Raw genomic sequence first — 25,381 nt, forward strand, 5'->3', positions numbered from 1 at the left:
GCAGAAGCCAGGCTTTAAGGACAGGGTGACTACACAGGTGGGGGGGAAGGGGGGGATTCTTTTTCCCTTGGAGTTGTGCCACTACTCACCAGCAGTAGCAGCCTCATCAGGGCAAGGATGTATGATTTTAAAGGAAAAAAGGCTTTATTTTTTTCCTGACATGTAAAACAACTTGTACAAGTCCAGTCCTCTTGTCTCTGGCCAGGCCACAATCCCTGCCTTGACTGCAGTTGAGTGATCAGGCATAGTACTGCAGATTGGCTTTTTTCTTGGCCTGAACCTCCAGGATTCCCTCCATGTAGTCCTCGTGGGTGAGCTCTGTGGCTCCACGCCGGAGAGCAATCATCCCCTGCCCCAACAAAAGAGAGTAGTTAGGGAATGCAAGCACTGTGGTGGCACTAGATCTCCCATTTTTGAGTCACTCTGTTCTAACTCACATGCTAACTACCCACCACCCTTTTTCTCAACTTCTGCTGTTGCAGGGGGTTGTGGGCAGCTAGCAGACTGCCTAAGGATACTCACTGCTTCCACACACACAGCCTTGCACTGTGCTCCATTGAAGTCATCTGTGCAGCGAGCCAACTCCTCATAATTCACATCAGGGCTGCAGGAAGTAAGTAACAGGTGAGAACACAGGCTCCACAGGAAGACAAAGATGTGCAGCCTCCTTAGGGCACCCAGCATCTTGTCCTGCCCATGGCAAAGAGGAGCCAACAGCCCTGGACTTGCATCTTGTGATACTGTAGTGCACCACAACTATGACTCAGGAAGTCACTCCTTAAAGAAGCTGGGCTCATCCTTTTCCATACCTGACATTCATCTTGCGTGAATGGATCTGCATAATCCTAGCTCTGGCCTCCTCATTGGGCATTGGGAACTCAATTTTGCGATCTAACCGTCCAGAGCGAAGCAAAGCAGGGTCCAGGATATCCACCCGGTTGGTTGCAGCTATTACCTGATAAGGAGCAAGAATCTCTCTCAGACTCCTGGAACTCCCTTACATAGGGCTTGCAGCTCTCAATTGATGGAGCTCCACTGGAGCTGTTAATTGTCTTTGCTGGATGCAGCCCTGGAGTTACCTTGACTTGTGTGTTGGGTTGGAAACCATCAAGCTGGTTCAGGAGCTCTAGCATGGTCCTCTGTACCTCCCGATCACCAGCCTTCTCACTGTCAAACCTGGGAGAGAACAAAGGAAAGTCTGTCAAAACTCTGCTCGTACCCATAACTTTTCAAACCATCCTGCTCTCTCCTACTGTGGAATTTAATTTTTTCCATATTATTTTATGTCAGATTAGAATCTCTGAACCCCGGAATCCTCTCCCTACAGCTGCGGCATGTGTAAGCCTCAGTAAACTGCATCCCGATGGGTAACTAGAGACTTAACATCATCCGATTCTCATAAAAAGTTCTCTCTTCCTGTACAGTAGGTGAGTTAGCAACTATAAGAGGTGCCTGATGTGGGCATTTCTTGCAGAATGGACTTGCACAAAGGTTGAACTGTAATTTATAGGTAAGAAAAAGAATCCTAGTCACTGGCTAAACACAGTAACTGTCTGACAGTTAGCAGACAGAGGTGATCAGATTCTCCTCACACAAGATGCACATGCCTCAAAACAACTCTGCTGCTAAACTAGGTTAAGTGTCTCCAGGCAGACCCCTGCTAAGCAGTTCTTGTCCATTGCAAGAATTCTGGAAATTCACGTCAGTTCTTGGAGCACAACCTCTCTCTCACCTCTTGGTGCCAATGGCATCTAGCTCGTCAATGAAGATGATGGAAGGAGCCTTCTCTTTGGCCAATGCAAAGGCATCTCGAACCAGCTTGGCTCCATCTCCAATGAACATCTGCACCAGCTGTGGGCCAGCTAGCTTCAGAAAGGTGGCCTTGAGGGCAGATAAGAGAAAGAGCTTAGACCATGACTCCTTTGACATAGCATCCTTTGACACAAAGACTGTAGAGGCTGTACTCCCTTCACGGCAGTTACAACCCCTGCTTTAAGTTCTGTTTCTGGGATAAAACTGGCAGAATAGGTCGCTTCACCCAGTCCCTCTTACCTTTGTCTGGGCAGCACATGCTCTAGCTAGGAGAGTCTTTCCAGTTCCTGGGGGCCCATACATGAGCACTCCTTTGGGCGGCTGGATACCCAGATTTTCAAACTTCTCTTTGTGATTCATTGGTAAAACAATGGCTTCCACCAGCTGCAGAGACGGAAATAGTATGACAAGAAGCCCACTCTGTGATTGCACATCCCTGCTTTCAGTCCAGCCCTAGAGGTCCAACTCCTCTACCCATCTCCCAGACCAGGATACTGTCTCAATTCAGAACTAAAATGAAAGGCATTATGCTGTTCTCAGACAGGAGTCTGGAGAACCTTTATCATCTCTTATACTACAGGGCAAAAACTGAAGTACTGAGACTGTTTCCCCACAAAAAAAAAAAAATCATGTAAGTAGAAAAGTAATAGTGCACTCATTAGAGTTTTTGCACTCATTACACACTGAGGAACTGAGGCCCAGAGACTACGTGTCTTGCCACAGGTAACATGGAAAATCTGTGGAGGAGCAGGCAACTAAACATAGGCTATCACCTCTTGGATCTGTTTATCCAGCCCCCCAATGTCACTGTATTGTTCTGTAGGTCTCTCATCTACTTCCATTGCTTTCACCCGGGAGTCGTATTCAGTTGGTAAGGTCTCCAGGATCAGATAGGAATCTTTGTTAACACCCTGTAAAACACAAAGCCAGAAGCTAGGATTTAAAAGCTTTTTATGAAGGCCTTTTCCAAAAATAGCTACAGAATAAGAAACTACCAGTTGTTCTAATGACTTGTTGAGGCATGATGGTTTGGGAGTTAGTAGCATATACATCAGCATTCAGTAACCAGCACCCTACAGTTCTGTGACAGTGACCCACTGCTGACCTTGGTCTCTGAAGGAGTGGCTGAATTAGAACCTAAGAGAAGGGAACCTATGCTTTGCCCTCAGCACCTCTCTGCATGTTGCAAGCAGGCTGTAGGTTTACCTCAGAATTTAAGTGCCTAAAGATACACTTGCATGTTTTTGTAAATCCTGATAGATGCCTGTGTCCCACCAACTCTGCTGGAATTCAGTCTAACTGTGCTTAGGTTCCCTTATAAAGCCCACCAAGCACTTAAGTACCTTGGTAAATCCAGCTCAGACTTTTGGACATTAGACTGTTTAAACAGGTTCATTAACAAGCGGTAACCTGATTAGAACAAGGGTGTCAAACTCATGGAGTCTGTCAGGCCAGATCCAGACTGCGGGGCTTCCTGCACGGCTGACAACCTGCGAGCCGTGGCAGCAGCGTTAATCCAGAATGTAGTGGCTTCATGCCACTGCTGTTCACCCCCCCCTTCTCTCTTCCTGCCAACTTAGTCACCAGGGACAACTAAAATCATGGTATCAGTAGTGAGTGGGGTTGGGAGGGAAAGGGAGTTAACCTCCTGGGTTCTAGAGCTACATTGAAACAGCAAGGATTAACAATGGATCTAGCAGCCACAACAGCGAACACCACGAGCTCCACAAAGATGGGTGGTTCAGCCAAGGAGAAGTCCCACGGGCCGAATAACCCACCTCTCCAGGCTGAATCTGACCTTTATATTTGACACCCTGGATTACAGCACGTCCACAGCAGAAAGTGAACCGGCTAAGCACCAAGGTCCCTGGCTTGTGCCATGTGCTCACTATCTCCAAGTTACCACTCACCACTAGGTCTCCAGGCTTCAGCTTCTCAGCATCAACCAACCCAATCACAGGCAGAAAGTATGTCTGTAGAGAAAAGATTCAAGTAAGCACTGCAACCAGGCTAGGCTGATCTCCCCAGTAGTCAGTCAGCACGTAATTACTGAGCCATGTGATAACATCCTCAGCAGCCATGTGCAGCTCTCCCCAACAGAGCACTCCCCACACTTCCACAGATCTAGGACTCACCTGGCGGGTGGAAGTTTTGATCACAGCACACTTGCCCTTTCTCTGAGAATCCAGATCAATATTTGCTCCATCTTCCTCCTGGTCATTGGGATCAACATCCAGTAACTGGGGACCAGAACAGAAGATTCCATTATAAGCAGAATCAGCACACCTGGTCTGCAGGCAGTTTTAGACCACCAAACCTGCTAATTATTCCCACTTGGAAACAGAGATGAAGTCAGTGGGATCCAGAGCCACTGACCAGCAGAAGCAGAACCAGAACCCAGAAGTCCTGATTTTCCAGTCCTCTGCCTAAGTCAGCAAACCCCATATCCTACTGATGCCCTCCATCCCAGATAAAAGCAGTACAGAAAGTAGGGCCTGATCCCAACATTACTGCTGAAGAGTATGAGGCTCTCACCTCAATGACATTAGAAACAAGGTAAGGCAGGGTTTTGTTCACTTTGATCTTCTCACTGTTCTCTTTGATCTTGTCTTTCATGGCCTGCAGCTCATGGGTTACTCTCAGCACCTCACTCTTCATGATCTGCAATTAGCACACACAAGGAATAACCTCAGAAGCCCACATACAAAAACAAATACAGCATGCCAGAAATCCAATCAGCAGATGAGAATGAACTGGGAGAAAGGGGATGGGTAAAAATATTAGGGCAAAACAGATGAGAACACAGTAAGTGGTTCTTGGGCATCAAGCTACACAGCCTCTCTCTATTCTGGTCTCAACTTTCTGGTGCCCAAAAATTATCATCTTAATGTGTCATCTAATTGACAAAAACAAGGGAAAGAGATTTACTTTAAGAAAGGCAGGTTCAGATCCTTTCAGCCAACTGGCACATCCATCCCTGTGAATTTTCCATTCCCTATGTGCAGGTTCCTTTCAATACACTTCCTACTGTCTGGACAGATTCATGCAAAGAAGCCTAGACAGCAATCTGCCTAGAACTTTAGAAAAGTGGGGCTGGAAGGGAGCTCAGGAGGTCATCTATTCCAACCCTCCTGCTCAAGGCAGAGACATCCCTGCTCAAACCAAGCTGGACAAGTATTTATCTAAGCTGCTTTGAAAAACTTCCATGAATGGATATTCCATAGCCTCTATAGGCAGTCCATCCCAGTGCTTAAGTGCCCACAGTTAGAAAGTTCTTCCTCATCTCCCACCTAAATTACCCATGTTGCAACTTAAGAATGTTGTCCCTGGTCCTATCTGTCCCCTGTGGCCACAGAGAAAAGTCTATCACCATCCTTTGTATAAACAAAGCTCATTATCAAATCCAACTCAACCTTCTCTTCTCCAGACTAAGTCATTCCAGGCCTTCCAAGCTTTCATTGTAACTCATGTTTCCTAAGCCTCTTATGTTCCCTGCTCTCTGCTACTCTTTTTAATTTGTCCATAACTTTCTTGAAGTGCAGTGCCTAAAACTGGACACAGTACAGGTGAGACCTCACCAGTGTGGACCAGAGTAGGAGAATCACTTCCCTTGACTTGCAAGTGACACTCGTATTAATGCAGCCTTATACGCTATTGGATTTTTTCTTTTTGAACAAGAGCACACTGTTGACTTATGTCCAGCTTATGGTCCACTGTAACCCCCAGGTTCTTTTCTTCAGTACTACAGCCTAGCCAGTCATTCCCCAGTCTGTATTTGTATGTGTGATAGTTCCATCCCAGGTGCAAGATACCAAACTTGTCCTTACTGAATTTAATTCAGTGAATTTCAGATGATTTCTCCAGTTGATCAAAGTGACTCTGGATCTTATTCCTATTCTCTAGAGAGAATACAATTCTATCCAGCTTGGTGTAATCTGCAAATTTGCTAAGCAGGTATTCAAACCCATTCTGTAGCCCATTAATGAAGATATTAATGAATGTTTGGCCCAGGACAGATGCCTGGGGAACCCCTTGATACTGCCTCCCAACTGGACATCAAGCTACTGACAACTGCTTTTTGAGTGTGATGATCTAAGCAGTTAAGCACCTTACAATACTTTCATCTAGACCAGGGGTGTAAACATACAGACTGTGGAGCTGCCCAGTGATCTGTGCCACACGTGGCACTTGTGGGGGGCAGTGCCTTAGGTGGAGTAGCCCAGGACCTTACTCAGGCCTGTATCTTGGACCAGCCTGAGCAGGTGCTGTATGCACTGGATCAGGCATGGGTAGGGATCTGTGGACCAGCCCCCAAGCCATTCACCCAGCCCACAGGGCCAGATGAGTTTGACACCCCGATTTACACTGCATCTCCTTAGCTTACCAGGGAGAATGCTGTAGGACACGTCCTTGTAAAAACCTGCTTCCTGGGAGCTCAGAGTGCTTTGCAAAGTATCACCACTACAAGAGAGAGCACTGAGGCTACTACAGGCCTCAGTAGTCTACCAGTCATGACCTTTTGAATTAAATGAAACAAGACTCCCTGTACAGAGGCTGATAAACTGAGATCCTATGTTTAAAGGGCAACTGGATATTAGAAAAATGAGTGAGAGTTCAAAACTTTGAGTATAGACCGAGCACAACAACTGTTTCCCAAGAGAAAGCAGTGCATTCCTATTTTCTCAGACAGCAAGTCATCTAACACGAGGCAAAGATAAGACAGTCTTGCCTTTTACTGATGACCTCAGGATCCAGACAGGCATTCAATCTGAACACCAGAAGTTTCCAGCACCATGAAAGTGAAGTGAGAAGGGGGCTATGGAGGCATTCCAGCTCCTTAGCTGGAGAACTAGACTGTGGTAAGCTCTCCTGCCAGGGGCAAGAGAGGGTTGCTCTTTGGTTCCTCCAACCTAGATGGGAGCCTGATCACTGACAGCTTGTGCTCTCCCCTGCCCAGGAAGATGCAGGCTGTTAGTGATCAGCTAGCAGATGCTGAAAGACAGCCTCCAGCTCCAGCTCGAGCAAGTAACCAACCACTCTTCTACCCCCGACCTCTGGCACACCCTCAACTCACTGCACACTCCCAGAGACACCCAGGACCATTAAAGGCGCATAGGCCAGTGGTCCTACCACCTGAACCATCCCATAGCTCACCAGGATGGTTCAAAGAGCAGGGGGAAGCAAGATGGTTCTTGGGGCTGCAGCCAGAACACCAGCACTTGCCCATGATCTAGCCATGGGAATGCAGCTTCTTGTCACAAGCAAGAGTCCATGCTTCAGCCGCATCAGTGGTACTGTGGAGACCTCTGCCCTCCTGCCAGCACACTGCCAGAGGGCAGTCACAGTAGACAACTCTTCTGCTCACACAGCTGAAACACAGCCCTTGCACCAAGTGGTCCTGCTGATTGCTAGACTGGGTAGGGGGCCACCCATAGAGCCACCCCCTGCTTGGTCTCCTTAATCTGGGTGCTCTGTCAGCTCATGGCTGGGTATCCTCCTTCGCTCCAGGAGGGCGGACACTTTCGGCGGTTGCTCCCGGTGGCTGGGCCGGGTGCCGCATCTACAATATTGCCAAGAAAGGTTCGCGGAGATTTTCGGGGACACGGTTTTCGGGACCCTAGATGCCCATCTTGGGTTCCAGGAGGTCGGACAGGGGAAACTCCGGGGCAGGACCCTGCTGCAGGAGAGGGTCAACCCCGAGTTTGGCTCCATGTCGACTGGTGCTCCGGCCCGGGGGCGGGCCGGGCGGCCTGGCCGGACGAGAGTTCCAGGAGCCCGGCCGCGATTTCTACTTCTCCCCGGTGCCCTGCACGGTGGCCGGGCGGCCCCGGGCGCGGGCGGCGGGCTGCTCCCGCGGGGGAGACGAGCCGCCCTAACGTCCGGGAGGGAGGCACGGGGTCGACCTGGCTCCCGAGCTCCGGCCCTGGGTATCAGGATCCACGCACTGTGGAATACTCAGGGTCCCAATGCCACAGACATCGCACATGGTGCTAGAAAAATTCAGTGGCAAAGTTGCTAAGCCAGCAGCTAATGGTGGAATTGCTGTCTTTTCTGCCCCACAGGCTGCCTGAACACCTGCAGGCCTACGTTTGCTTCAGGAAAGCGGAGTGTTTCCCCGACATAAATGAAACACCTGCTCGCATCCGTAGGGGAGCCATTTTCTCTTTCAGGCAGCTGTGGACCAAACCTAACTGATCAGCGGAGGCCTCACCTGCAGCAGCAATCACAGCCATAGTTTTCTCTCTGTAGTAATATAGTAGGAGTGTGAATCTAGACAGAGCTCAGATTTTTATCCCCCATCAGTCTACCTTGTTTAAGGAGCCATTACTTAAACCCAAGAAGTAGAAGGGTAGTGTGGAACTACCTAACAAACATTATCCAGTCATCTGTGGCCAAGGTGCCCAGTACAGAAGAAGCAGTGAACTACATCTCTATGCCTGCTTGCTCCACTGCTGCTGCCAGCCCCATAGATTGAGCCCACCAAGGAGCCCCACAGTTCAGATCTGGCCAGGGGCAACTCCAACACCCAAGTTAATGGAGTTAAACTCGTCCTTCCCTTAAATACCCCTTCTCTAGGCTGGAGCTCGTTAGGGCACTGGACAGGCACAAATGCTGAGCACAGCAGCAACCTGCAACAAAAACGGCCTGCAAGTGGCAAGTCTACAGAGCAAACTCCCTACCACGAGGTGTTGTGGAAGCCGATAGTTCAAAAGGGGACTGAACAAATCCTTGGAGCAAAGGGGCATTGGTAGCAATCCAGCACAGGGGTAAATTAGGAGCACAGCCTCTGAATCACAGCTTCCTGGGCCCTACACCTGGAGGCTGCTGGTGGGAAACAGAGGAAAAGCCACATCCTGCTCACTGTCCCCTCCAGCATCCACTCTGCACCCCAGCTGCCGCGGGCCTGGGCCCAGCAGAGCCACAAGCCTGGAGCAGGCAGCGACTTGAGGCTGGGCACCGCGCAGGAGGAAGCGGAGAGGGCGCGCGGGCGGCACGGAGCAGGGCACGGCCGGTGCCCGCCGCCCTCTGCAGTCTGTGACGTGCGGCCCGGGAGGCGCCGCCTGAGGGGTCCTGGGCCTCGCCGGGCCGCGCCCCTGAGCAGCCGGACGCGCTCGCCGACAGGAGCCCCGGGGCTGCTGCTGCTAGGGCCGGGCTGGGCGCTCACCTTGATCTCGCTGTCCAGCAGGCGCGTGCGCTGCACGATCTCCTCCGTGGACATCTTCAGCACCTCCTCGCCCACGCCGTCCTGGGGGGGCACGGGGTGGTCAGCGGCCGCTCCCAGCACCCCCATCCCTTGTCCCCCTCCCCCGGCCCCCTCACCTCGGCCTCATCCCAGACCGACGCCATTCTTGCTCTGTGCGAGTAAACGCGGCCCGGCGTCACAGACCGCGGATTCGTCTTAGGCCGCGGCGGGAAAGCCTGTCCCGGCCGCTACGGGACCGCGCTGCTCCTCCCCCGCCCCCCGTGTCGAATCTGCTGCGTAGAAACCTGCCCCGCCGGTCACGTGACAGCGGCCAAATCTGCTGAGTGATGGCTCCGCCGCCATGTCGATGAGGGACAGCGCGGAGGCGGGGCCAGCTGCAGGGGCCGCCCACGAGCGCTGCTCGGAGCGGAGGGGGCGGGGCGGAGCAGGCCCCGCCCAGGAACGAGCGCGGCCAGCGCGGGTGTAACCACTTTTATTTCCAGGACAAACAGCTCGCGGCCCCGCCCCCCGCGCGTCACAGTCTGGGGCGGGGCGGGGCTGGGAGGTGGCGCCGGCGGCTCAGACGAAGCCCGGCTTGACAGTGGCGCGGCGGCAGTGCGGGCAGCCGCGGGTCCCGTCCGTCTGCAGGCACCTGCAAGAGAGAGGAGGCGGTGCTCGGAGCGGCTCCTGGCCCCGCCCGCTGCCCGCGCTGGGGCACTCACACGCAGGAGGAACTGAAGGGGATTTAAGCGCAGCTCCGAGGCGCCTCCGGGCCTGTCCCCGCCGTCCCTCCAGGCCTATTTCTGAGACCCGAGGAGGGGGGCTGCCTGCCAGCCGGCACAGGGGGAACAAATCTGGCTGAGGCTCAGTAGACGGCAGTGTAAGGGGGCCGCCCCTGTGCAGGGGAGATGCCCACAGGACAGAGTCCTCTAGACAACAGTGGCCTTGCCCATCACTGCTCTAGCCCTGGGCTGCTAAACTCAGCTCGGGGGGGGCACCCCTGAGCAGCCACCCCTCCCCAAACCCTCTGCCAGAACCGACCTCCATCTGGCAGCCCCTGTCCCCCGTGCTCCTTACTTGAGATGGAAGAAGTGGGAGCAAGGCAGCGCCTGGAGCTGGTTGTTCCTCTCCCCGATGGACTCTCCGCACAGGCCGCAGTACAGCTCCATCTCCTCCACACACTCGTGGAACCGCACCACATGGCCGCGCAGCTCCCGCTGCCGCCCCTTGCTGCGATAGATGCTTTCACACAGGCAGTGAAGCTTCAGCAGGCCAAGCTAGTGGAAGAGGCAAGGGCAAAGCGGACACCGAAGGCCTCTAAAAAGGAAGCCTCCTCTAGCCCCACAAGGCACACAGGCCAAACCCAAAAAACACCAACCTGCTAAAAGCCAGGATGTTTAGGGTCAAGATAGAATTAATTCCTGTGGGCTCTCAGCCCTCCCTGTGTATCCATAAACCCTCTGGTCCCAGTGAAGGAGGTGAGAGGGTTGCAGCACTCCAAGCATGCAGCAACCTATTCACCAAGCTGGCTTTCCTTAGCTTTTCTTTCTACAGAGGAAGCCAGCCAGCATACAAGCCAGGCACAAGACTTGTTTATCTGGCTCATTAATAGATAGATGCCTGGGAGATGTTCAGAGAAGAAATCCCTAATCCTTCAGCTGTCCTCACCACCATCCTGTTCCTGCCCTGCTGTTGGAGCATCTTCTATTTCTGACTTCACTAACCTGCTGTGGATCCTTATTAATTTTTTAGCTATTACAGCAGCCAGCGTGTGCCCACTCCATTCAGAACTACCCCCTCCCTCTCTGCCCACTGATTCTTGCACAAACTAAACACCTGTTCCAAGATAATTGACTTTGAGGCTTGCAGCTCAAATTTGCCTCAAGGAATTACTGGTTAACCCAAGTTTGGGGAGGATAAACAGGCAGTAACTTTGAGATTGGGCACCTTAGTCTTCCTACCCCCAGTGGAGGGGAGCTGTGAGAGTGAGCCTACCTTGTTTCCCAGTCCCTCTGCCAGCTCCTGGGCCTTTTCAGTGCTTTCCAATGCCTGTGGGATGGAGCAAAAGATCACAAATACCAGCATAGGTCATAATTTCTCAGGCTGATGCATCAGAACCAGCTGTGCACAGCATAGCTAAGGGCATGATGGAGAAAAAACAGAGAGCTAGTGGGTCAGGATTAATAAAACATTGCCATGATAGAGTAAAAGCAGAATGGCTCCTAGGAAGCAAAACAGTGCGCCCTGGAGGCTTTCTGAAAACTGCTTGTTGCTGTCTGAAGTTGCACAAAATTTGGCAGGTACATTCCTCCCCACCCCAGAGATGCTTTGAGTGGAAAGTTGGCATGGCCTTAGCAGAGACCAGAGTCTTCAACTGAGGAAGATGCAGACCTTCTGGGACTCTGGTGCAGGAAATCACCACAGCTGAACTTAAGCACAAGCACAGCAGCAGGGTCAGCAGTCTTTGGACTTCAGGTATCTACTTCCACTACTATAAAAAGGACAGGAACAGGGACAGACCAGCATGCCAACAGGCACACAGCTACCAGTGAGTTGTTCCTATATCAGCTGCCAAGAATCCATGTGGTAAGATGTAGGAAGTTGTTGCTGTGGCCTCTCCCACCTGTGGGGAAGTGTTGCCCTTCTCACAGCTGCTACACTGAATGGCAGTCAGTGGCAGGAGGATAGGTTAGGGCTAATACAGACCCTGCCTGCCCTCCAGCCACTTTGCCCATCCACTGCAGCATGGGACACATGGTGGTGGCAGTGCTAGCTCTGGCATAGGGCACACAGTGGGTACTTGTGCTGTCACTTCATGGTCCTTTTCCCCAATGCACAATCGTCTAGATGTCCATTCCTCTCACTCCACACTTTCCTCTAGAATCATAGAAATGTGGGGCTGAAAGTTACCTCTGGAAGTCATTTATTCCAACCCTCCTGCCCAAGGCCAACCATCCCTGTCTATATCATTGCAGAGAAGAGTCTAACTTGCTCTTAAAATCTTCCAAGGAGGGAGATTCCACAACCACTCTAGGCAGTCTGTCCCAGTACTTAACTGCCCTCATATTTAGAAAGGTCTTCCAAAGAACCACCCTAATTTTCCTTGTTGCAGTTTAAGACTTACTTCTTGCCCTGTCTCCTGCAGCCATGGAACAGTGTCTGTCACTCTCCACTTTATAACCACCCTTCAAGTAATTGGGAATGTGTTAACAAATCCCCGCTGCCTTCTTTTCTCCAGACTAAAAAATGCAAATTCTTCCAAGCATTTCTTGTAAGCCATGTTTCCTAGCTCTCTACTCATTTCAGTTGCTCTATTCTGGATTCCTTCCAATTTCTCTCTAAGGCTTTGGAAATTGGCCATGGCTGAAGACTGAATGCTGAACAGGGTGGACAAATGCTCTCAAGTTCAACAAAGACTCCTCCTACTTAGATGCCCAACTGACTTTGCCATCATGTTCAGGATGAAACTGATCACCAGATTTGGAGTAAGGAAGGAATTTTGTTGGATTACTGGTCAGAATGGTAGATTTGTGGGCTTTCCTTCACTTTTCTCTGTAGCATGGGCATGGATCATCTGCTGGGATCATCTAGACATTTCTTGTCTAATCAATTTCCTGCTATCGCAAGGGCCTTCAGCGTTAGTGGTCTCTTCTGCTATACCTGTGCCACACAGCTTGGTCTCCTGATGTCTTAAATGCTTTTATTCAGTTGAAGGATTTGGGTTAGCGTACAGTATCTGGGTGACATTTGCTGGCCTGTGCTATGCAGAAGGTCAGACTAGGTGATCTGCTGGTCTCCTCTGGCTTCAAACTTTTCAAACGCTATGAAATTCCAAATCTCACCAGTACTCTACCAGCAGCAAACATCTGTGAAACCATCCCCCCATAGCTCAAGTTGGCAGAGGAGTGTATGTTGGATCTAAATGTTCAGCCTTGCTGCTGACCCTTTGATAGCCTTGGTAGGATTTGATTTTTATTGATAGACATTGATTTCATCTGACACACACAGACTGATGGAAAACTATTTCCATCAGTAATCATTGAAATTTACACCAAAGGGAAACAAAAAAAATTCTGGGATGGAGGTAAGGAAAATTGGGGCAGGGGTGTGCACATACATACACACACCCAGGAGCCTGGTGCTGCTGTCTCCTCACTCTGCCCAGGTCCCAGCTGGGGCAGGGGCCAGTCCCTGCGAGATCAAGGCAGGGGCCAAACGCTTGTGGAGGATGGACCAGGCAAGGCTCCATGGGCATTTAGCCCAGCCCTTGGCTGGGACTTGAACACAGCAAGGGGCTGGCAGCACCAGGCTCCCAGGCTTTACCAACACCCCGCCCTGGGCACAGCCTTACTGGCATAGCCCCCAGCTCCTGCAGCAGCTACCACACGTGTACACACGAATAAATTAATTTAAAATAAATTGAAAAATACCTGATTTTGTGCCGTCCTGAAAATGTCAATAGATAAAAATCATAATAGATGCTTAAAAATAAACATTCATTTTAGCCATCAAAATTTAAAAAAATTAATTCTGCCAGGCCTACCCATAAAATGTCACTAGGAGTCTGTGTGATGGGTGTCCTGTTTCTGAAGTTGGCACTTTTACAAAGAACATAAGAAATTATGACCTAAAACCCTCTATCAAAAGAACTTTATGGTTGCAAAGTCTAGCACTCAAAATGCTAGGAAATGACAGCATTCCTTGCATGTATGCATTTTGCAACAGTAACTACCTGATCATAACCTATTTTAGCCATAGGAGCCTTGTCTCATTAAACGCATACGAGGTTAATGAATCAGGGCTGGCTAATGAAGACACCTGGTGACAGTAGGACCCCAGCCATACTTGTTGCAGAATTTGGAAGATATGTAATGTATGAGATGGGATTGGAGGAAAACAAAGGATGTTATAAGGTATATGAATGCTGCCCTAGATTCTAGTACCACATCTAAAACACAGAAACACTAATGCCACTTTACTAGTTCAGAGTAAATTTCCTGGCCTGGTATCACAGACTTTTAATGAGTGATCCCCAATTGTGTATCACCTATTTTCTATGTGCCAGACTTGAGATACTGGGATCTCTACAGAGTACTAAGCAGTCAACATCTTAGCTTAAACCCATGAGAACCATGCTTTGAACACATAATGCTAAGTAGTCTGAAAAATTATGCTCTAGGTGTCTCAGATTGGACACCCACAATTAGCGGAAAATTTCAAGCTGAATCTCTGTTTTTCTGTTCCCCTTCTGTAGAATGGGGATAAAAATATAAAATGGTTGCACATTTAGTGAGCACCAGCCACCCTGCACACGGAATGAGGGAGGGCATCTATGGAAAAAATGGTATGTGATCATGTAACTACAGACTGAATCTTAATACAGGCATACAAAAAGGCCACATTAAAGTTGCATAGGTAATCTTGACTCTGATGTTCCCTAGCCATTTCACTTCCAACTTCACTAGTATTTTTTCAAACTGTTTTTTCTGTCTAGCAGTTTGTATAACATTTTAAAGGAACAAATGCACTGTGCATTTTGAACTCTAGTAGCCACATGATCTTATATGGTATGGCTTTTTCAATTCCTTTGTTTCATGTTCTACTTCACCTACTTTATACTCCAAGCTTCTCTAGGTGCTTCAGTATCATATGTTTGTCTGCTAAGCATGTGATATAGTGACAGAGCTATATAGTGTGATCACTAAAAGCATAATACAAATAGGAGACTGGCAACAAAGTCTGCTTCTGAGAATAAGCTGAATGCCTACAACTCAAGGAGGGCCCTCTCTTACCACATCTCCTTTCTTCACACAGTTTTCTCAGTGTAATGGGCTTTCTTGTGAAGCATCTGGTATTAATTTTGGCTGGAGGCAGGACACAACTTTGTAGATCACTGTTCTGATCCAATATGGGATGTCCATATGGTTCGAGTCCCACCTTTCCAATTTGGATTACGTAGAGAAACACCAACGCTCATATCAGACCATTTGGGTAGAGAGGTATTCTACTGTAGTACCCAAGGGCTATGTAGTTCAGGAAGTAGTTGTCTTCTTCAGAGAGACCCAGCATCATCAACCCAGCCCTCTCAGGAATGGACTATAACTGACCTTGTCCAGTTCCTTCTGGATCATCCAGCACTTGGCCACTCCCAGCAGCACCTGAATCTGTCCCAGGCGGTTTCCAATCTCCGTCATGATGCTCATGGATGAATCATAGCGAGGAAAAGCTGTCTGCAGAGTGAGATGCACACGCACATATTCAGCTAGGCCCACTCTCCATACCTCCTCACCATCCCTCAACTCTCCTTTCTCTCTCCCCTCTCTGGCAGCTGTACCTGTACGTCTTTACGGCTGCGGTGAATATCAGCAAAGCAGAGGAGGCATAGTGCCTGCAGAGGCCGGTCCCCATGCTGCAGGGCAATCTTCATTGACTCCTGGGAGAACACACTTCCAGTCAATACAAAAACTCACCATAGGCCCTGAACAGAGAGGGATTGAAACCTCAGAACTATTTGAGTCACCAGCTCCAGAAGTGACAAAGCCACTGAGAAGGAAGCCTTGTTCACTGCTGTGCATGACATGTTCTCAGTCTTCAGCCATAGGGCATCCCTGGACCCAGCCCCCAAGGACTGCTCTAGCTAGTGAAGCCACAAATCTAGGAAGGCTGGAAGCAGCAGGAGTATCTAGGGTCCAAGAAGAAATGCTGCTGTATCTCAGCACATCCTCCAAAAACATCTCCCTCACTCCAGGATCTCTGTCTGCCCTTTGTCTCATTCCTTGGTCTCCTCCCTGTACCTCACAGCTTTCCATAGCATCTGCCAGGCGCCCCAGCTTCCGATAGGCCACTGCCATGTGGTACTGGCTCATTGCTCGGTACTTCAAACTCCAGCCCTTTCCATAGTCGTTCACCAGTTCAGCTGCTTTACATGGGAAGAACAAGGCTTTCTCATAGTCCTGGGTAGCAGAGAGATGAGCAAAAGGACAGAAATACATTAGAGGACGAGGCTACCCAAGGGATAATAGAGTTCTTGCAAACTTCAGCCTAACATGGGTGTCTGTTTGGGGAGTCTGGGACCACTGCCTGCTGCAATTTCTGTTCCTAGCAGGCATCCTGGGCTTAGACTGCATACTGGGATGATAATAGTCAGCTCCACGTGACATCTAGGAGGAGAAAGATTTGCTTTAGTCGAGAGGTAATTTACCCTCCTTTCAGCCAAAGTTTGGATCAGTGCCTTCTGGAAACTTCTCTCCTCTGCCATTGCAACTTTCTACATGTATAGTGGGCTTTCGCTGCATTTTCCAACCAGTTAACCCTTATGATCAGTCTCTCGTTATTTACCATGGTAGAAGGTAATTCTGGGCTTTGCCAAATTCTCCACGTTTCTTTTTATTAAAAAAAAAAATTATGTCACCAAATATGTAACGTAATATTTTTATCATCCTTGAAAGCTGAGAGAAGTGTCCCACAAAGGACTTATTTTAAACTGGCATTTTGCCTTGCTTCAGTCTTTGAGACAAATAAAGGAGATGAAGAGAGAGGGGGGGGTGTGTACCCTGCTTGCTCTTAGGCCTACAGGAAGTTTAATTTTCCCTTGTTTTGTTGGAAGACCAATTGGTGACATGACAGACTGGGCTTATTGCGACTTTTTTAAACACCTAGGGTGACAGAGAAAAATACTTTATATTGGAAAAACTCAATAGTTGTGATGGAAGTCACAGCTGTGACAGACAAATACCAGCCTTGGTCACTTTCCAGAGAAGGAAGCTGAAGCACAGAAAGGGAAGGGGATTTCACTTGCAGCAGTTAAGGGGCAGATGAGGTATGGAGCCCTGGCTCCTAGTCTCATACCCAGATCTTAACATCCAGGTGATCCTGTTCTACAACTGTGTGAGGTCTCTACTAATTAATACAATTTACAACTTCTTTTCCTGGGGTGCCATGTAAAACTCCCTCCCATGAGCCTCTTGATTTCAGTTTTGAGCAAACTAGTCAACAGTACTAGGAACAGAGTTACGACCTTCCTAGAACAACCCTCCCTCAGGACTCTGAAACCCTTCCTATACCCAAGATACAGGGCGAATCCTTGCCCGCCCCGCCTTTGTCCCCTTGTCCTTTCCTGTATCCAATGTGGGAGCAATTCCCTCCCACACATTTTCCATCTCCAAAGTCACCAGATGGGCTGCCCACACCTTGATCTGTGTGTAGAAATTTCCCAGGCTGCAGCAGACGCGGCACTCTAGCATCTTGTCGTCATTGTTGTGTGCATAGCGCAGGGCTTTCTCAAAACACTCCAAGGCTTTCTGGAAGATGCTGAGGCCCAGGAAGGCATTGCCCATGCTCAGATTCACTTGGCCATTTAGTCGTAGGCTCACAGTAGTGCCCTGCATATTCAGACAGGTCTTACAGTAGGAAATGGTTTTTTGGAATTCACAGAGTTTCTCATTACTGCGAGCCAGGTTCAGGTAGCTTTCCGTAAGGTAGTCTGGATCCTCCAGCTCCCGAGCCGTGTCAATCTGCACCACTGCAAACTTTCAGCAGAGAAGAGAGAGTTTATAGAGACTGCCTCCTCCTGTCTATCCAAGATAGTATTATTCTGCACAAGACCCCTGGGATTCAACAGGACCACATTGAAAGCAATAAAATACCTAAATGGACAGGCCACAAGGTGGTTCAAGTGGGACACAAATAGACTGAGCAAGCATCTCTTCCTGTGCTAACACTTGGAGAGGGAGATCTCAGGGTTAGAAATTGGTGGAGAGATCTGCCAAATGGCTGTGAAGAGTCACGAGAGGGAGAAAACCTCTCTTCACAGCACAACTCAATTTTTCCTAGAACTCAGAAGGCACTGTATCAACAACTCTAATAAAAAATATGGCATCTACGAAGACCCCTTCATTCATTCCACATTCCTACCAAAAGGTGAGTAAGTCTTGTTTTGCCCAACGAGACTTACTTTTTATAAACAGCACCACCAATTGCACTTGGTTTTATTAGACTGTCTAAATCTCTTATTTAGCCTGCAAGCTAAATAAAGAAGAAATTTAGGGAGTTGCCTTCTTCTGTGTCTTGTGATGAATTGAGCATATTGAAGAGGTGGAATGAACAACCAGAATGCTAGGCGCTTAGTGATTTTTCTCTCAATGTGTATTTTCATTACTTTATCAGAGATGAGAATTAGATTTCCCTATGGTAATTCCTAAGGTCACCATCTTTCCCTTTGAAGATTTGAACTTCATTTACTTTTTCTAATCAATCCCTGGAACCTTCCCCATTCTCTGTAATTGTTGGCATTTTGGTGTATGGTAAGCAATTAAATGCTATATATTTTTTCTCCCTAAAAGAAGTGGAACATTAGAGCCCTTTCGAAATAGTTAATTCCACACTGCTCAACATTCATTGACCTACCTCTTTCCAGTTATTATTTCCTTTCACAATACATTTATAAATTCTCCTTACTCCCTCCTTTAATCTCTTGATTAGCATAAAATATTCTGGTTTACTGAAGCAATTCTAATCATTTTCTCCCTACAGTAAGAGGCTCTTAGAGAAAGCTGACTGAAAGGGTTTCTCTTATTTCCCTCCCAGCTGACCAGTGCGGTTCTACTGAATCTGCCTCCTTCCATCTTATTTGTTTCCACAGAGCTGCATCTTGTTTCTTTTCTACATTGCCCTCTTTGGATTCCCCCTTTATTTACCAAGGTTTTCTCACCATCAATTTGACTGTATCTTCTTAGATCTCCCCATTTATCTTGAAAGGCACCAGAACTGCTTCTTACCCTCTTATCTTCAGCCCTTCCCCATTTGCTTCGAGGAGAGGATGCTATTGATTCATATAACGATTTACTAATTGGAAGTGGCATTCAAGATGGTTTAGATTGTGCCACATTTAGCACTCTGAGATGAGGTACAGATACATTATTTGCTTCTTGTGAAGAGTTTTCGAAGAAAAATCTCCAATCCTAGCCACAGGGCCTGGCACCTGAGAAACTTCAAGGATCAGCACAGCAAAACTTGTTTTCAGGCGTGGATTTTTTTCCCACTCCAACTACTGCAACTTCCTCCTGGTTTGGTCTCCTACATTTTTGACTCACCCTCCCAAACACTACTTTACACTCTGAATGCATCCATCCCCCCTTCTTCACACCCCTTCATTCTTTTTCTGCATTCAGTGAATCAAGTTCAAGCTTTTTGTCTTCACCCATCACCCTTAGCGCCAACCTCTCTGCTCCTTTTTCTCAAGCTATATGCATGCCCCTTACATGTCAGCCTCACCTACTGTCTAGTTTCCTCTTCACCTGGAATCCCCTCCCTGACCTGATCTTCCTGGTCTCCAACACTCTCCAGAAATACCTGCTTTTAGGAAAAAAAAATCCTTTCCCTCTCTCAACTCTTCCTGCCATCTGCACCTAAAGAAACACTGATGAGTGATTACTAGATTGGGGTCATCACTATAGTGACTCTATTTTCCCTTAACAGTCCCTTAAGAAAATTGAGATACAGAAAAAGTCACTACAATAGGAACCAAATAATGTAAAAACTATTCAAAATAAAAATTGTGTAACTGACCAGCTACCAAGCGTCTCTCTCCTGCTGCTGTTTGCTGTATCCAGCCACCCTGGAGATTTTTTGGAGTGCATACTTTGTAAGCTGTTTGAAATGGGGACCTTGTTTTCTTACCTGTGCATGAAGTGCCTAGCAGGTGGTTAGCCCCTTGTGAGAATAAGAACTTCCAAGGTAAAGTGTTTAAGGGCTGTCATCCACAAGACCCTTAAAGTTCAGCACCTCACAAGAGCAACTTGGAAATCCCTGGGGCCACAATTAGGGAACCACAATGCCAAGGGGCACTCCAAGACCCCTGTGAATAGAGCCACAGATCAACGTTGTTCCTCCTTGTGAATCATTCAGGCTGCCCTCCACATTTGCCAAATGCCTGATGCACTTTGGTCCATGCAAAATACAAACCTTGCTTTTACGTTCTAATCCCCAGTTGCTCCCTGCGGCGTGATACTATGGCACACATTCATCCTGAAATCGATTTACCTTTAGCATATCCTTGTATCTGCCCATCTCCGAATGAGCAGTGATGAGGCAGCTTAAAACCCGAAACCTGCCAGCAGGACCCGTAGTCTTTTCCAAAACTCTCATCCAGACTTGGAGGGCCTTTTCCGTCTGGTTGGACTGGTAGAGATTGAGTCCTTTCTCTATCTGTTGTTTTGTCTGGTCCTGACCCATCTCCTTCGCACCAAAAAGCGTCATATACTAATCTTTTTGGACAGCACAAGCAAGGAGCTTGAGAGAAAATACACTGTAGAATGCCCTGAAGGAGGAGGGTGGATTACATAGTCTAAAGGCTTGGAGCCATAAGAGACTCACGCTTCTGGGTGAAGGGGTCCCAGCAGCTGGTGGCTAGAAGGGGCTGCTGAGCTCTTAAAGTAGCATCCCAAATCCATTAGGCAAACATCTTCTGCACAGAGGCCCATCAAAATATTGTTGCCCGCTCCCACAAACAAAGAGGAAGAAAGAAGAAAAGTGCAATTGGGAGAGAGAGAGAAAAATCTCAAGTGACTGGAGTGAAACTCAATCGGAACAGCCACTCCTGGGTTCCCCCCTCCCCATTGGCTACAGCTGTGCCCGCCAGTCCTATTCATGTAGCTTCACAAGAATGTCAGTCAGTCTCAGTAACACCCAAGGTCACAGCGAGCCAACTGCTCCCCCCTCCCTCTGGCATGTAACATATAAATACCCCAGAGAAAGACAATTGGCTGAAATTACACAAATGTTTCAATCATCTGTCTCCCTTCCCCCAACACTGGACACCATTCAGACCCTTACAGAATGGAAAACAGCCTGAGACGATTCAAGTTGAGGCATCACCAGGTGAGATGACAACAGATCTGAGTTTCTGGAAGGAATGACTAGGAAGCTCCAACATTTATGCATGCCAGTTACCACTGGTGATCAGCATTGTACCAGGCACAAAAATAAAACCTCCACTCCGAAGGGCTCACCAGGGGATGCTCAGCTGCATTATGGTTAAGAGAGACACTCCGAAGATCTGGGTCCAGTTCCCACAGGCTTGCTGCCTATGGGTTTATTGGCTTCCTAACTTCTTGGAGACCATGAATTCAAAAGAGATAATTCCTTGAAACCTTTGTTTCTAACCACCTGGGGACTGCAAGCGTTTCATTGTCCTTTTCTACTGGGTTGGCAGACACGGACAGCTAACAACCGCGTGCACCAGGGAGAGGAGGAAGTAACTGGATCCTCTACCCTCGACTTATGGCTATCACCCACTTGTGATGGATGATCACACACGCCACAATATAGAATTCCCTCACCCACTCACTTCAGAGGCAGCATTTTGCTGGACCAATAAGATGGCAGCTTTGAAGCACTGTCCTCTATTCTTTAAGAGAAAGGGATTGAAATTAGATCAATTCTTTCAGGAATGAAGTTTCTGGATGTTGGCTTATCTCCTTCAAACTGCTGCATCCTTACTGGCCTGATCTAGATGTCCATGTATAATCTGTTCCTTCTGTCTCTGTAAGAGTGATTTTTCATGTTGACAAAGTAATGACTAGATCATAAACTCTTCTCTCATAGGTGGGATTCATTAGGCTAATCTGAGGGAGGCTTCTATGGACACCAACACTGAGAAAATGGAAGCCAGTATTTGTTCATACGTCAGTCTGCAGATGAACCAGAAGGCAGGAGCCACATTCTTCACAGGAGTGTACTGAGACTGTTGTCGCAGACATACATTTTCATGCAAATCCAGCTCGCCATTTTATTTAGGGCATCCTTAGAGAATGGTTTTAAAATGGGGGAGAGAGTGAGAGGATGTTTTGCTGGGTTCCCCAAGGGAATTGTTTAGGCTGACCCACTTTTGGGAATTATAAACCCACCTCTGATGTCTAGATCATTGCATTCAGTATCTAATTTCTCTCAGATGCAATGTATTGGAGAACTCTTCATCCTGTGTACCTGTGCTTAGAAATTTCAGGGAAAGATGCTATCCAGAAACCTAAGATAGACCAAGACTACAGTCACCCCTTCCTGAAGCAGTTGGTAAAAGGGGTTAATACACAGCTGGACATCTGAGCATCTTGCAGAAATTGTTCACATTTTCCCCATTACCAGGTTACACGGCTGCTTTGGATCCTGTTGTTTCCAAAAAAGTATACAAGCAGGGATAGGGAAATGGTCCCGTCACACAGCACCTCTTGTAAGATCTTATTTGAAAAATCATCAGACTGATCTTCTGTCTGGTGGTAGTAGGGAAGAATTTCAAACCCCTGAACCCTGGAGAAGATAGATAAAAAAGGAGCGCTAGTTCTGTGGGACAAGGCTGTAGGCTACAGCCACTAGAATAATTGTATTGAGGAGTCAGGGTAGGAGCCAGGGAAGGGTATACAGTAGGGCTGTGCGAAGCTTCGGTCCCCGATTCAATTCGGTGGAGATTTGGCCCAATTCGGTGGCCGACCGGAAGTAGTTCCAGTCCACTTCCTGGTTTGCCGCCTAGCACGTGGAGGGCCTCCCTGCATGCCTGTGGGATGCTCGCAGCAATCCCAAGCCGTGTTTGCCTCAAGGTATGTAGAAAAAACTTTTAAAGCTGTGTCTATGTCTGAATCGGCATCAAATCTTCAGATTCAGATTCGGCCGGATCGAATCAGGGACAGTGATCTGAATCAATGAATTGAATCACTATCCCCAATTCGGGCCAAATCTGAATCCGAATGGAATAGGGCCTGCTTCACACACCCCTAGTATACAGGATCACATAAGTCTTTCCTAGATGTCCCTGTAGAACAGAGGCAGACTCCATTTCCCAGCAGCCCCTGCCTATGTTACTTCCACCTGTTTCCATGGAGACCCAAGGAACAGCAGATCAAGACAGCATGGGGCCAGGGTTTCCATGGAGACCAGCCTCAGCGGTGCTGACAGTGTGCAGGGAGCTGCTCCAGGGCTAGGATCTTGCAGCAGTGACAGCATGGTCTGCAGCCAGGACAGAGCTGTGATCCACCACTGCCTGCACACCTCAAGCAGGGGCGTGCAGGCAGCGGATAGTGACTCTGCCCCAGCTGCAAGATCCCAGCTCTTCACCCAGTTCCCCCTCTCGCCAGCGCTGCTGGGCCCATCTCCATGGAAACCCTGGCCCCACGCCATCACGACCCTGCTGTTCCTTGGGTCTTCGTGGAAACTGGCTGCAGCAACACAGGCAGGGGCTGCTGGGAAATAAAGTCCAGCTGCCAGCCGGATCCACCATTTTGCCCACCTCTGCTGTAGAATTTCCCTCTACAGCTAGTTTAATAGTCTATGGCTCATGAGTCATCAGAACTTCATCCTGTTGATTCTGGATCACCCTGCAGAAGCCCTTTGCCCCATTAGCACCCATTGTCTGGCTATACCTGTGAGGAAGAGAGGATTCTGTAGAATTTCTTCCCCTAACAAGGCAGGTCCTCAAGTTCAGGTGTGATAAGTCTGTCCTGCATCTGCAGCCATGCATTGGGCACTTTTTTGTCTTTAGGCTAGACTCTTCTGCTGAAAAGCATTGCTCAGTCTCACATGAACCCAGGTTCTGCAACTGACTGCTTGTTGAGACAGAGAACACCACACACAGCAAGGGATTGAAAAGTGCCAGAAGTGTGATGAGATGACTGCATGTTAGATAACGAGGACAAAACCCACCATCAAACTCCAGCTGGTGACGTGAAGACGACAGATATGACTTACCTATGTGAGGCCAATGCCTTGTGAGAGCAGCTAGCAGGGTAGAAGCACATTAACGACTTAGATCCTTGCCACTTGTGATTTTCTTGAGAAACTAAAACTTGTCATTAGCCAAACACTTTGTTTTTTTCCTCCACTCCAATGAATTACACTCTTGGCCAGTTACTGCCTACATGTGGGTATAATCCTTTCCTCTGACTACTGACCCTTGTGCAACATCTTGTCAATCTTCAGTGCCATATTGTCAGTTCCTTCCCTGGCCTGAGCTATCAACTGTGTGCAGTGCAAGTGAGTATAAGATGATCACGTATTTTTTTTTCAGTGCATCTGTGCAGTGAGGATGCATTGTGTAACAAAAGGGAGCGTTTAGCCTCAAGTGTGTAAACTGGTTGAGGAGTTTCTTTGAGTGCGACTAGGTTAGCAATGGGACTCCATTCTACTAGCCATTTCCTGTCTCTGGTATGTCTGATGACAAGGTATAGCCTAGGAGAGCAAACCAGCAGCAGAAAGCTTCAAAAGAATGTACAGCAGAGTCATATATGAATGCCAGAAAAATGACTGACAAGAGTTAATTGTCACTCACTGAAGTACTGGCAAGCACTGAGAGACGATAATGTACAGAATTACAGGGACTTTCTCCTCAGATCAGTAACATCTGGATCAAATCCGTAGGCTCTGGGCATTTTATACAGATATTGACCAGTTTTCAAGGCAATGTGAAATGGCCTGGTGATTTCCAAGACTAACAGCTTGGCTGCTGTTTGTACCTTAGAAGCTGCTGGTCTGTACCAAGCTGACACAGCCCCATCTACACATAGGAAGCTAATACCTTATCTTATTCTACACATCTCATAACTGCCATGGCTGTGATATAGGGTTTGGCACGTGGTAGGTTAAAGCCATATATGCTGTACAACCATGAATCTTCCATCATGTACCAAGAGATTAGTTTTCTGATTCAACTGCTTCTCCCCTACTTTTATCCCAGATACACACCCACACTGAAGTTTATGTTTCCCAGCATCAAACAGCTGCTAATTAACTACATGAACATTCGTGCATCACAAAACAGGTGGCACAATATCTTGCTCTGTGATTGGTGGGTTGCATTAGATGGAATGCAGGATCCAGCGCTCTCAGAATTACAATCATTGTAGGAAGCACTGGGTTAAAAGGAACATGCCAGATAATAAACAAGAAGGACGCAGAGGAGAAACGAAGGTTGCAGATGCCTGTCGTCTCCAAGTCAGAGACTTGTATCCAAATCAGCAGGGAAGCGGAAGACTATATTTTAATTAAAAGAAACACAGTTTAGAGAGACTGAAAAAGTTACCTGATGTCTTTAAACTCCCAGGGTTGTTTCACAAAAAGTTTGGGATACAAATGCCAACATCCTGGCCAGGTTTTGACTGAATTCTGTTTTGCTTAGGTAAAATCTTCAGTCTTATACAGCACACTTCATTTAAAACAACTTCAAAATGTTTCACACACTGGGTTATTTTCAGTGCCCCTTTCCTCTCCCCTGAACAATGTACAGTTATACTACAGAACGGATTAGGAACAAAAGCAAAAAATACTGTAGTTAATGGAAGCAGCCAGAGAAATTTAGTGTAGAGGAATTTAGTGCGAGTAACATGTTCTGTAATAATAATTTAA

At 48.0% G+C, this 25,381-nt stretch overlaps 2 protein-coding genes across 2 annotated transcripts; both read right to left on the bottom strand.

Annotated features, from left to right (window-relative positions):
- Positions 1-120: 120 nt before the first annotated feature.
- PSMC3 (proteasome 26S subunit, ATPase 3) lies at positions 121-9,268 on the bottom strand. The gene is made up of 12 exons (XM_006267780.4): positions 9,133-9,268; positions 8,978-9,058; positions 4,348-4,473; positions 3,948-4,052; positions 3,723-3,785; positions 2,586-2,723; positions 2,053-2,196; positions 1,733-1,881; positions 1,080-1,176; positions 810-955; positions 523-604; positions 121-349 (listed from the first exon to the last, which is right to left on the bottom strand). Exons 1-12 carry the CDS (start codon positions 9,157-9,159, stop codon positions 239-241), a joined length of 1,269 nt encoding a protein of 422 aa, XP_006267842.1. The 5' UTR covers positions 9,160-9,268; the 3' UTR covers positions 121-238.
- A 204-nt stretch (positions 9,269-9,472) lies between these two features.
- RAPSN (receptor associated protein of the synapse) lies at positions 9,473-20,544 on the bottom strand. Its single transcript, XM_006267779.3, has 8 exons — positions 20,036-20,544; positions 17,185-17,523; positions 15,790-15,948; positions 15,330-15,428; positions 15,103-15,225; positions 10,991-11,044; positions 10,073-10,272; positions 9,473-9,647 (listed from the first exon to the last, which is right to left on the bottom strand). Exons 1-8 carry the CDS (start codon positions 20,249-20,251, stop codon positions 9,575-9,577), a joined length of 1,263 nt encoding a protein of 420 aa, XP_006267841.1. The 5' UTR covers positions 20,252-20,544; the 3' UTR covers positions 9,473-9,574.
- Between the last annotated feature and the right edge of the window lie 4,837 nt (positions 20,545-25,381).

The sequence above is a fragment of the Alligator mississippiensis genome, chromosome 2, assembly GCF_030867095.1.
Source record: "Alligator mississippiensis isolate rAllMis1 chromosome 2, rAllMis1, whole genome shotgun sequence".
Taxonomy (NCBI): domain Eukaryota; kingdom Metazoa; phylum Chordata; order Crocodylia; family Alligatoridae; genus Alligator; species Alligator mississippiensis.